This window comes from Polypterus senegalus, chromosome 4 (genome assembly GCF_016835505.1).
Source record: "Polypterus senegalus isolate Bchr_013 chromosome 4, ASM1683550v1, whole genome shotgun sequence".
NCBI lineage: Eukaryota > Metazoa > Chordata > Cladistia > Polypteriformes > Polypteridae > Polypterus > Polypterus senegalus.
Genome location: NC_053157.1, coordinates 67,305,100 through 67,318,869, shown reverse-complemented (window position 1 = coordinate 67,318,869; position 13,770 = coordinate 67,305,100). Strand labels below are relative to the sequence as shown.

General features: G+C 38.4%; 1 protein-coding gene across 2 annotated transcripts in view; it reads right to left on the bottom strand.

The window, feature by feature from the left end:
- The window catches only part of arhgap24 (Rho GTPase activating protein 24), a 545,551-nt gene that overhangs the window by 390,177 nt on the left and 141,604 nt on the right, over positions 1-13,770 (bottom strand). The window contains exon 1 of one of the 2 annotated variants that reach the window (XM_039750802.1): positions 3,978-4,040. The exons of the other annotated variant lie outside the window; for it this stretch is intronic. Within the exon in view, the coding sequence (XP_039606736.1) occupies positions 3,978-3,986 (9 nt within the window). The 5' untranslated portion in view covers positions 3,987-4,040. Of the gene's footprint in view, positions 1-3,977; positions 4,041-13,770 lie in introns of those variants that run through there. 2 annotated transcript variants of the gene reach the window in all.

Sequence of the window (13,770 nt, the reverse complement as noted above, 5' to 3'; positions counted from 1 at the left end):
CAATTTTTGTGCTAATACTTGTATGAAAAATTTGGTTGACCTAAGTGAAAGTGAACTCAAGTTATCGTGTTTACACACACACACACACACGGTTATTTTCGCACTCAGGGAGGTCTCTCGAAATGGAATTTTTGGAGGATTCCAATACTTTCTCTATACTTTGTATACAAGAAAGTCAGGGACGTCTAAAATGTCAATATTCATCAAAATCTCAACATCGAATCTTGTATACGAGAAAGTAAAAACAAGCCAAAGCCAAAACTAGAAATCTTAAGCTAAGAAGTATACACACACAAAAGTCTTAGTGGAATCTTCAATCGGAGATGATCTGAAAGAACATAGTAATGACCAATATACCGAGGACCTGACTAGATCAGAAAATCACAACCTCATCATTCATCATTGCAGCAATACCACCTGTGTTTCAAAACAGGTCATCCACCCGAAGCTAAGCAAGTTCAGGCTTGACTAATACTTGGATGGGAGACCATCTAGTACAAGCTTGGATTGCTGCTGGAAGAGGTGCTGGCGAGGCCAGCAGGGGACACTTTCCCTGTGGTCTCTGTGTGGATCAGTACTATGCTAGAAATATGGTGCCATCATTCAAATGAGATGTAAAACTGAGGTCCTGAATCTCTGTCATCATAAAAATTCCCTGGACATCTTTCAGCAAAAGTAGGGTGTATCCCGAGGTTTTGGCTAAATTGCACATCACATCCTCGTCCATTCTGGTATCCTAATCATCCTTTTCTCTAACTGGTTTCTCACTCCTTCACCACTTAATAGCTATGGTGCAATAATGGCTGCCCTTCGCATCATCTAGGTGGGTGCTACACACTGGTGGTTTTTAAAGTGGTACCCCTCTGTCTTAGGCACTTCGAGTAGTATTTAAAGCACTATATAAATGTAGTTATTGATAATAATAACAAAAAAATAGTTAAATGTCCTTTCCATGCCTTTGTTGTGCCTTGTATGCTGTTTTCTGAAAAGAAATATGAACACAAAATTGTGCTGCAATTTCTGGGAAAGGTCAAAGGTTACAAATAAGGTTGTTTAAAGGGGAGTCAGCAATGCGACTGTGGGACAGCAGCTGTATGTTTACGAAGTGTCTAACAGCTAATTATTCCTTGGAGTATGACTTGAATTGAAAATGCGTTTATGCATTAGTGTGGAAGATACTTCAGACACCGCCAGGAAGGGGAAGAGTGTAAGAGGAAGGTTTGTGCGTCATGTTTTGAAGGACAAGCAGTACTGAAGCCACCATGTGTTCCTAGGCCAATGTATTGGAGCTCAAGAATGCAGGAATATCAGCGTAAGCTTTAGGGAGATGGACTCAGGGCTTCTACAGAACAACCTGGACTGTAAAAGCAGATCTAAAGCAATCTCAGAATCATTACTCCTTGGAGTCTAGCATGGACAATGAGACTCAGATGGCTGGCAGGGAGGGAGAGGACATGCGTTTTTTCGGGGAAGAGAGTAGGAGTATTGGGAGGATAACTGGGATAGTGAATTTTAGTGCTTGTATCACAATATTTTTATTTGGTGGTCAAGTGAGTGAGCCATGCTATCAAATAAACGGTATACAAAACCTGGTTCATTGTGGTGGCAAGGTTTTCCTTTCTTTTTAATTTATTGGTTACTCTGTATTCTCTATTCATTTACTTTATGCCTCCCTTTTTTTGAACATGATAAATCAGATATTCTAAAAAGATAGTCTAATGATATTTTTGTTCCTGGTGTCACACACGTGCCCAATAATTCCACGCCAAACTAGGGGGTGGCAGAGTGATCTCATTTCTCTTGCTTTCCTGCAGACCTTTCATGGGAAATTTCACCTGCCCCAATGATGCCACATCCAGTTCTGGCTCTTTAATGATGTCACTTCCGGGTCTGAGCCTATGGAGGAAAATCCTTCCGGATCTAGTCCCTGTTGACATCATATCCTGCATTAGACCATGTATTATCAAATCCACTCATCGCTTCTCAGGGCTGTGGGGAGTATGAAGCCTATCCTGCCTATAAAATGAAAGGCAGGAATCATCCCTTGCCCTGGCACGTCTTTCACAAGACCTGTCCATTTATTCCTCCTTTTATGATGAGAAGTATTGTCTTAAAATTTTAAAACAGGAAACAATTTCAAAGAAAGAATCAACATGTAAAGTATATTGCATATTGCTTAATACAAGCTCTACATATGCAGAGTAACCTAACTTATAATAGGGGGCATCTTGATATCATTCCTTCATCTACATCAGCTTCCTCTGGCTTCACATACAGTTCTCGTCTTGCCAGTTTCCATGGCTAAATGTGATGAATATCACACTTCTTGGATCAGGGGGACACAAAATACCAATAGCTACCTAGTAATGGAGTCCAATCTTGGAGATGTCACACATTGATTTAATCTTTTAGGTGTCTTCAGGCTTCAACATGACCACACCTAAAATAGCCACTGCAGAAGTACCTAAACGAAGCAAGAAATCTAACCTTTATTGAGTGCGCTGAAATGAACCATTTTACTTACTTCAGCTTACTGTCAAATCAATACAAATGAACAAAAGTAGGAAAATCAGCTTCCCCAGCTTTAAGATGCTAACTTATTCCTGACCACTTCATTATAAAGTGGCTTTTCACTATGCAAACACGAAAGTACCATTAATTTAAATGGAAAACTAAGTGTTCCCTGGGTACAAAATTACATTTTTAAATATTGTTTAATAAAACAGTTTCACAATAAAAAGTATGGCATTTTGATATTTTCAGCTTCTTCTTGAGAAAACACGTGAATAAAACACAACAAGCTTAGTGAACAATAATAAATAATAATAATAAATTACATTTATATAGCGCTTTTCTCAGTACTCAAAGCGCTATCCACACAGGGAGGAACCGGGAAGCGAAACCACAACCTTCCACAGTCTCCTTACTGCAAAGCAGCACCACTACCACGACCATTACTTGTGAATGCACAAGTACACTCACTGAAGATCCAGCTCCTCCACCTTGGGCAGCCTGCTGTGAGGATAGTCTCTGATTGAATTATCAGCCATGAGAATGACTGGCACTGCAATTGTATGTCACGAACATTCTGCCGTAATCTTGCTAAATCGAGATGTAGCTAGAATGACTAAAGATAATTCATTTTAGTGGTACACATTTGAAAGTCGTTCTAAACTCGATTTTTAAAACTACGAACGTTTTGTAGATTAATTCTTTGAGGTTCATAATAAAAAATGGCAATTAAACAATTTTGTTATATAAGCAATTTTTGTAAAGCAGGTTTTTGTAATTTTGGGGGAAGCCAGTATTCCAAAAATAATGAGAATTTTTTTCTGGACACTGGAGGAGCATTAGTTCTAACGTTTGCCGGTAGGTACGTGTACCCGACTGTCATCTGCATCATTTGGTGTCCTTGAAGTGCTCAAGCGATTGCGTGATGCAGTGCAGAGAAAACGACCAGAATTGTGGCAATCAGGCGAGTGGCTTCTGCATCATGACAATGCTCCCACCAACACAGTTTTGAGTCTGTGGCACAAAAACAGGATGACAACGGCTATCCACCCCTCGCACCCTACTCCCAGATCTTGCCCCCTATGATTTCTTATTATTTCCAAGAATGAACAGGGACCTTAAAGGAAAGCATTTTCAGGATGTAGACAAAGTCAAGAAGCAAACGACAGAGGCACTGATTGCTTCTGAATGGCCATACTTATACCAAAAACAAAATGGCTTCGTGAAGTGAACAGTAAAAAAGTTTTCAAAATGGTTTCTATGCAAAAAAAAAAAAGTCAGAATATAATTCCTTAGGTTTACGAACCTAAAACTCTACTAGACTCCATAGGGAAGGTTAAAAAAATTAAAGAAAAAGGCAAATCATCACACCAAAATTCAGAGCTAAATTCTTTAAATTAGATGGAAACAAACAACAATTGTTTAAATCACTGCAAACTACAGCACATTAAGAAAGGTACACTTACTTGCCACATGCTAGTGTCAGCACAAAACAGACCTGAGAAATTGCTTCAGCAATGCCTCGGTTCACTGCTCACCCTTTTGTGCTCTCAGTCCCCACCTACCAAACAGTTGCATTTTAATTAATGGTAATTAAGCCCATTCAGATATCATTAAGGAGCTTTGAATAATTAAAGTAATACGCATTGTTTTATACTGGGTAGGGCAAATGTGGATTTCAAGCTGCAGTAAGCAAACTCACGATCAATAAAGGCCAAAGGAGAGCAGGTTTGGGTAGAATGCAGGCCACACAATGATAGGATACACCGCAGGTTTGATTCTCATTTATAATATTTAAATTTCAATAGTACACTGAACATCAACATGTAGGCCTTTGGCCATACATAGCTAAAGTAGTATCAATTAGTGACACCGAATTCTAGCCAGTTTCTGTAGACCATTCTTCAATGTCTGAATAAAATGTCATAGTGAGGAAGTCTTTCCTCAGGATCCGTTTACCCTGATAATTGACCTTATTAGAAAATTTACTTTTTTTGGTTCCAAAACCCCTTTTTTTGGATGCCTTTCATGTCCCTGCACAGAAAAAGGTTTTTTTTCCTATGCTAAAAGTACACCCCTACACTAAATTTACCCTGCCATGTAAACTTAAACTAAGGCAAAAATTTCTCAAGCCTCTGTATTCAAAAATGGCATGAAAAAGAGTATCATTATTGGAAAGCCAGGTTGTTTCTTCACTCCGGATCTGTTAAAAACAAGCTGCTAGGTCAGTTCTTCGCAAAACACAGACCACCCTTGCAACTGTTTAAAACAAACATCTTGTCTTCACCATTGATCAATAAACACACATGAAGAATCATCATTTAAGGCTATTAACTTTAAAATGGGATTAAAATTTTGATTTTACTTTTCTACAGAAGGAAAAAAAAACACGTGCTAGTGGCAGCAATTAGGTGAATGAGTTACTTAATGAATAGAGACATCACTTTCAATGAATTGTCTAATTAATAGCAGTTTTCTTCACGCTTCATCACCTTTTGTAACCTAACCGTTAGCAACAAGGATAATTACGTCCTTTCAGGCAATCGCCAACATAATAATGAATTCTAGCTCTCCAACCTTTATCGTGTTACAAGAGGCAGGTGATTTAATGTAGCTGCCTTTTGTCGGATTATCATTATCTTGGTGGAAACACATTTTGTCCATTGGGTTGTTTTTTTTTCTTTCCATCCAATGTTTAGTTTCGCAATCAGTAAATGGTATATATCGTTTTGAAAAGAGAAAATAGAGCCTGATGTTCACATTCAGACCTTGAAGAGTCAAGTTATTGTAATTCAATGGCAGCTATCATGATGACAAAAGGCTCATTCCTTTTTCCTTACTTATTCAACCTTGACTTCTAAGAAAGTTGGTCAAAAGGGCACTAATTAGTGTCAACTGCATTTTGGATTTCATTCTGTGAATATAAGTGTATGCACATCTGCTTTCACAGTCAGAGACATTCTGTCACCCTCCATGAACGTATGATCCAGTAAGCTTGTGTCCCTCCTTTATTTATGATATTACATACTTATGCTCTGGTTTATTTAAACAGATCCCAGGGTTAAATAAGATTTTGACAGCAGAGGAGAACTATGAGAGGTTTTGGAAAGGTTTGTCATGTTTTTGAGGCTTTGTATCTTCCCCTTTAAATAGTTTTTAGTGAGTGTCTTGTATTTCTAATAAACATTGTCATATCACAAATATTATTGATGTTCATTTACCAGGCCCGTATATCACTTGAAGGTATGGAGAAAATTAAATATTAGCGTATGCAATATGTTTCCCATGGGCACCAACTTGTGTTTAAATTGGTTCCCATAGGATAAACATGATTGTGGACAATAAAATATAGACAACAACATAAATCACAATAATTAATTCTGGTTGCGTTCAGTGCCCTATCATTGACAACACTTAATTGTTTGAGATTAGGGATTCATCATAGTTATTGAAGGGTTCAGCAACAGAGGACAGTAATATGTTTTCATTTAATCAAAGTGTTAAAAACACAGATGGGTGAGTTGCAGTGTGCTGTCTGCTCAGAATGATCCTTTGCTGGTCTAGTCTTAGTATGTATTTACGGTAGCAAGATTAACTTTGGGGTTTGGTGCTATTAGAGTGCTCCTCAGAGCCGTGGACTAGCAGCAGACCAAGACTATGACTAAGTGCAATTGCAGTGAGCATCTTGGAATCAGAGTAGGGGAACAAAGTTGCGCACTAAGTTAGACCACCTCATGAGCAAATGTGCGAGACGGACTGTTATGAGCAAGATAAAGTATTTATGTGGCATTAAAAAAATTTGTAAACCATATTTTAATAATATTAACAATAATCTTGACTCCTCTGCTTTTTAAAATTTTAGACCTGTTTCTAACCTGCCTTTCTTAAATAAAATCCTAGAGAAGGCAGTCCTTATGCAGCTAAATGACCACCTTGATAAACATGCTATTCTTGATAAGTTTCATTCGAGTTTCAGAACAAATCACAGTACAAAAACTGCACTCGTTAAAATAGTAAATGACTTGCAGGTAAATGCAGACAGAGGCCATGTATCTGTTCTCATCCTCTTAGATCTGAGTGCAGCATTTGATACTATAGATCACAATATTCTTAGAAATCACATTAGTCAATAGGTAGGCCTCTCTGGCTGTGTCTTAAATTGGTTTGAGATTTACCTGGCAGGTAGAAAGTTCTTTGTTAGTCGTGGTAATTATCTTTAATGTAATTAACTTCAAAGACACATGATATTCTATATGGTGTTCCATAAGACTCTATCCTGGGTCCAGTGCTCTTTTCGATTTACATGCTTCCATTAGCTCAGATTATCATGGCACATAACATAAACTACCACAGCTATGCTGATGACACACAACTGTATTTATCAATAGCGCCTGACGAGTGGATGAGTAGTAATTTTCTCAAACTAAATAAGGAGAAAACAGTAATTTTAGTGATTGGCAGAAATGGATATAATGAGGATATTAAATAATAAATAAATTTGATCCATTAGGATTAAACGTCAAGACGAACATAAAGAATTTAGCAGTAATTATTGATTCCGACCTGAATTTTAAATCACATATTAATCAGATTACTAAGGCAGCATTTTTTCACTTAAGAAATTTAGACCTCTTATAACATTGCAAGATGTTGAGAAATTAGTTCACGCTTTTGTTTTCAGGCGGTTAGATTACTGTAACTTACTCCTCTCAGGACTACCCAAAAAAGACATCAATCAATTGCAACTAGTACAGAATGCAGCTGCTAGAATCTTAAATAGGAAAAGGAAACCTGAACACATCTCTCCAGTTCTGATGTCACTGCATTGGTTACCTGTGTCATTTAGAATTGACTTTAAAATACTGCTTATGGTTTACAAAGCCTTAAATAATCTCGCTCCATCCTATATTTCAGAATGTCTTTCACCTTACACTCCAAACAATAACCTTAGATTTTCAAATGAGTGTCTGCTTAGAATTCCAAGAGCTAAACTTAAAAGAAGTGGTGAGGTGGCCTTCTGCTGTTATGCACCTAAAATCTGGAATAGCTTACAGATAGAAATTCACCAGGCTAATACAGTAGAGTATTTTAAAAAACTGCTAAAAACACAATTATTTTAACATGGCTTTGTTATAGCTTCATTTTAGTTTAATCCTGATATTCTGTATATGCATTTAATTATCAATATCATTCATGGTGGCTCCGAAATCCATACTAACCCCTACTTTCTCTGCTGTTCTTTTTCCCGGTTTTCTGTGGTGGCCATCTGCACCACCACCACCTGATCAAAGCACCGTGATGTCCCTACATTGATGGATTAAAGGCCAGAAGTCCACATGACCATCATCATCAAGTTCTTCCATGTGTAGCCTGAAAACCATGAGGACTGATTGAGGTCATTGATGTTAGGTAGAATGCCTAGAGGGGGCTGTGTGGTCTTGTTGTCTTGGATCTCCTGCAGATTTTTTTTTCTCCAGTCATCTGGAGTTTTTTTTTTTCTCTCCTCCCTTTCCATCGGACCTTACCTTTATTCTATGTTAATTAGTGTTGCCTAATTTTTTTTTTATATTTGGTCTTTTTTCTATTTCTTCATCCGGTAAAGCACTTTAAGCTACATCATTTGCATGAAAATGTGCTATATAAATAAATGTTGTTGTTATTTTATCAGTATATTTATATTCAGATTTGTAGTTTAGCATGTTATGGGATAAAATATATTTAACTCATTACCACAGAAAATGACAAGTGATGCATGGAAATATTTATAGAAAAATATGCATCAGCATACAGTTTTAACCATTAATCTTTGATAAAAAGACAGAGTTGGTTGGTGACCCTAATTATAAAATTGCTTGCCCCCCAGTTCAGAAATGTGCGTAATGAAAGATACTGCCACTTTCTATCACAGTGTAGTGTAATGGAGGCAGTATGTATTATATAGAGTTTGAGCTCTACTGTGAAATTTGGACTGCATTCTTTACTAATATTGTCCAGCCTCTGACTAGTTACTTTATACACTTTGATAACTCATTTGGTAATTAGGAGAAGCATAGTTGGGAAATGAATTAAAGAGAGACAATTATGCTTTAGATATTATTCCACTATTGTGTACCTCTCATCACCATTACTTTCTGTTAAGGGATTTCAGGGCCTTTTCATACACTAAAAGTGAATATTATTTACAATAATGAACTTAATACAAATTTTGATCAAATGTAGCTTAACAACTGCAATTATTTTTTAATCAGTTTACATAAGGATGCACTTTTTCCCTGTACTTTGTTCACTTCCCGGGTCCACCCTGCATGGAGTTTGCATGTTCTCCCTGTGTCTACTTGGGTTTCCTCCGGGTGCTCCGGTTTCCTCTCACAGTCCAAAGACATGCAGGTTAGGTGCATTCGCGGTCCTAAATTGTCCCTAGTGTGTGCTTGGTGTGTGTGTGCCCTGCAGTGGGCTGGTGCCCTGCCCAGGATTTGTTTCCTGCCTTGCACCCTGTGTTGGCTGGGATTGGCTCCAGCAGACCCCCATGACCCTGTAGTTAGGATATAGCGGCCTGGATAATGAATGGGTGGATGGACATCATTAATTGAGAGGGGGCAATCAGATGGCCAGCTAAACAAACGGAGGAGAAACACAAAGCCAAAGCAAGGATTGGTATAAACGTGGTAATGATCTTGACCCACTGTTCACTGAGACAGCTCATAGATCTGAGGATCATGTCCTCCAAGTATTGTACTACATAGTATGGTCTTGATCTGCTGTTAGTATGATACTATCTCAGGTACACTGCAACTGATTTAGACATGTTTTAAAGAGCCTGGTCTTTGATGAAAGATTTGAATACTTGTTGAAAGGCATCATAGGGTAATTTGGAGTGGTTTTTTTTTTAATTTTTAATTTTTGATTTTTAGGAAATATTTGTGTTATTTTCGCTTTGCTCGCCCACCCTCTCCTATCCCATTGGCACACTACACTCCAGCCACTTTGCGTCTCTGCCGCTCTCATTGTCAAGGGGTTGTTGGCTGAACGAACGCTGAGGAAATGCGGTCTAATCAGCTGCTGTCTTTCTGCTGCTGAGCTGCGTGTTCTGCTTGTCGCACTGCGTGTCGCTCATTTAAAAGCCTGTACAGCAGCCGTCCTTTTATCTCATTGCCTTGCCTCACAGTACGTCACATTGTCTTCCAAGAAGATCACGTATCGTCTCCTTCCAAGCCTTCCAAGATTTTTTCTTATAATAGAGAGATATTTATGTTATTTTGAATAACAACAAAATTGATTAGACATTGTTTAAAACCTGTATTTTACAGCATTTCATTTTTCATAAAACAGCAATCACAATGACGATAATAATAAAATTAATATTTGCATTTATTATTACATGGTAGCATTGCTGCCTTACAGTAAAGAGACCAGGATTCTGGAGTGTGCATGTTCTGGTAGTGTTTACGTGAGTTTTCTCCAGGTACTTCAGTTTCCTCCCACAATCCAAAGACATGCAAATTAGGTGGCTTGGTGATGCTGCAGCATGTGTGTTGTGTGTGCATGTGGGAGAGTGTTTCTACTGCAATGGACTGGTGCCCTGTCCAGGGGATTGTTCCCGCCTTGCACCCTGTGCTTGTTGGGATAGGCTCCAACCCCTAGCGGCTTGGCTCAGAATTAAGCAGGCTTAGAAAACAGTATAGTATAATAATAATAATAATAATAATCCTAAAACAGGAGTAGTATAGGACACACAGATGCAGCAAAATATGACTAAAACATTAACATGGGAATAGGCTTTGAAAACATTGCAAAAGACTGATTTAATTCAAAGTGTCACCAAAGTGGGCTTACTTAAAACTTGCATTAAAACAGATAAATATCATCCTTTTTTGACAGCAATCTATGAACTGATGGATGATGCTCTTTGCATTCACTCTTAGCTGGCTAAAAAGTTCTTCATAGTCAGCCACTTATTTGAAAACTCTCTGAAGTCATGTATTGAGCTGATACTGTATTCTTATTGTTTTCTGTACATATGTTGGTATGGAAACCGGAATCATGGATCAGTGTAGAAAGATGAAAATTGTATTTTTGAATGCATAACATATTTTTATTATTTTCAACTAATTTCTTTATTTTACATTATATACTTTGAGCTCAATTTTACCAGAGTAGTTTCTTTCTAGCATCTCTCCTAGATTGGAAGACAATTGATCCTTGTATAGGCAACTATGTGCATTCCTAAAAATATTAAATCATTACATTTATAATGATTATTTTGGGGGCAGGCAGTGTGGCGGTGCAGTGGTAAGCACTCCTTTCTCAAAGCTTTAGTGGAGTGGGTTCAAATCCCATCCCGGTCACTGTATAATTTGCATATTTTCACAATGCCTGTCTGGATAATTTCAGTTTCCTCCTAAATTCTGAAAATATACACGTTAGGTGTCAGACACAAGCTTGTAGGGAACGAGACACATTTAGGGTTCTAATAATGTAATCAGTACCACTCCGTACCAACAGGGGGTGAAATTGCTAATTTCCTCCACAACTCTGAAGAATACTTGGAAGCTGACTAAGATCACTTCCTCTGTTTCCAGAGAAGTCCAGCATATTCCAGATCAGACAAAATAAAGACCCACCAACGACTGGTGGAGATGATTCATTGATGGACCAGGGAGGACAGGAGACAGAGCTCCTACATTGTGATATTTTCAGGCCTACCACCTTGTTTAAACTGGCTGTGTCCATTTAACCTTTGAGTTTTTTTTAACTCCTCACTTAAATGGGGTTCACTGTGAAAGTGCTTTATTCCATAGTATTATTATAGGTCAACTGGCATTCCATAATTCACTTAGTAATAGTGAGTGTGGGTATTTATGTGGCATACAATGGACAAATATTCTGAATGACTCTCTATAACCAGAAATAGCAGCTAACATCTCTTTCTGGGCAGGTACAGTCCAGCTCAGGTTTAAATTACTTCAGGTGTGGAACTTTATCTGACCAAGTATGGACCACCACCTGAGACAACTGCATTCCCCACATCTGTACACCTCAAGGCATCTTTGTAGTGATTTGAAGGTGCAGAATTCCATGTTGATTGCTTCAGATTCAGCTACAAACCGTACAAGTGTACTCTGAAGGGCAGTCTGGTAATAACATCATCTGCAAACAGCAGAAATGCACAAATGAAGTTCTCAGACTGGATATTCTCCTCTCCTCACACTTCTTTGCTGTATCAGTACCCGTTATATCAATATGGCCTCACTGAGATCATGAAAAGGACAAACCAGGTGAGAGACATGACATAGCCTAATTACAAAGGTGCACACACAACTCTCACTCCCTAAATACAGCACATTTGCTCTGGAGCCGCATACAACTGCAGAACTGCCCACAAGACAAGCCAGGGCACTTTGTTATAAACATTGCTCAAGGTCTACCAGATACCCAGAGATAGGACTGAGAAAGTCACATGATCTCTGAAATAGCCATGAAAGGATAAAGAGTCGTCCATTTTCTCAAAGGTGGGAAAGAATCAATATTGCTTTTCTTTAATGTGAGGTTCACCATATTTACACCCCCTAGTCATACCCTTTCCCCAGTTATTGGAGGACAAGCCATGGCTCCTTTTTTTTCAAAAACAGGTAGCCTTACTTCCATCTTTCAACCCATACTTACTCTACCTTCTCTCAACACAACATTGAAGAGATGGTTTAACCAACACAGCACCTTAATCTTTTACACTAGTCATTAGTCATACTTTAGCCACTTTGGATGTTATTGTCCATCAAAGTGACTTCCACCTTCTTTTCCTATGAAAATCTTGGTGGTCTTCTTAAAATCCTCCCGAGGCTTGTTAAAGGATGAACTTGAAACACTCTCAAACAGCTGCCTTCCTCTCTGCCTGTGAAGACCTGGCAACTGGCTGCTACAACAGTTTCTAGCAAACCCAGTATTTTTTACTAATTGATACCATAACATGGTTTGACAATTTATTTTCAGGAACCAACACAATTTTTATTTTCCATTTTTCAAAAGGTCCAAAGGGTTAGGAGAGGGTCCCAGACCACTTGTATGTCACCTCTTGCCTGTACTTCATCTATGCTCCAATAGAATTGTTACTCCAAGCTGCCTAACAGCTTCTGCTACACCAAATACAGTGGTGTGAAAAACTATTTGCCCCCTTCCTGATTTCTTATTCTTTTGCATGTTTGTCACACAAAATGTTTCTGATCATCAAACACATTTAACCATTAGTCAAATATAACACAAGTAAACACAAAATGCAGTTTTTAAATGATAGTTTTTATTATTTAGGAGAAAAAATCCAAACTTACATGGCCCTGTGTAAAAAAGTAATTGCCCCCTGAACCTAATAACTGGTTGGGCCACCCTTAGCAGCAATAACTGCAATCAAGCGTTTGCGATAACTTGCAATGAGTCTTTACAGCGCTCTGGAGGAATTTTGGCCCACTGATCTTTGCAGAATTGTAATTCGGCTTTATTTGAGGGTTTTCTAGCATGAACCGCCTTTTTAAGGTCATGCCATAGCATCTCAATTGGATTCAGGTCAGGACTTTGACTAGGCCACTCCAAAGTCTTCATTTTGTTTTTCTTCAGCCATTCAGAGGTGGATTTGCTGGTGTGTTTTGGGTCATTGTCCTGTTGCAGCACCCAAGATCGCTTCAGCTTGAGTTGACGAACAGATGGCCGGACATTCTCCTTCAGGATTTTTTGGTAGACAGTAGAATTCATGGTTTCATCTATCACAGCAAGCCTTCCAGGTCCTAAAGCAGCAAAACAAACCCCAGACTATCACACTACCAGCACCATATTTTACTGTTGGTATGATGTTCTTTTTCTGAAATGCTGTGTTCCTTTTACGCCAGATGTAACGGGACATTTGCCTTCCAAAAAGTTCAACTTTTGTCTCATCAGTCCACAAGGTATTTTTATAACCTTTACCAGACTGATAGATCTCAATTACTTCTGTTCTCATTTGTTCCTGAATTTCTTTGGATCTTGGCATGATGTCTAGCTTTTGAGGTGCTTTTGGTCTACTTCTCTGCGTCAGGCAGCTCCTATTTAAGTGATTTCTTGATTGAAACAGGTGTGGCAGTAATCGGGCCTGGGGTGGCTACGGAAATTGAACTCAGGTGTGATACACCACAGTTAGGTTATTTTTAACAAGGGGCAATTACTTTTTCACACAGGGCCATGTAGGTTTGGATTTTTTCTCCCTAAATAATAAAAACCATCATTTAAAAACTGCAT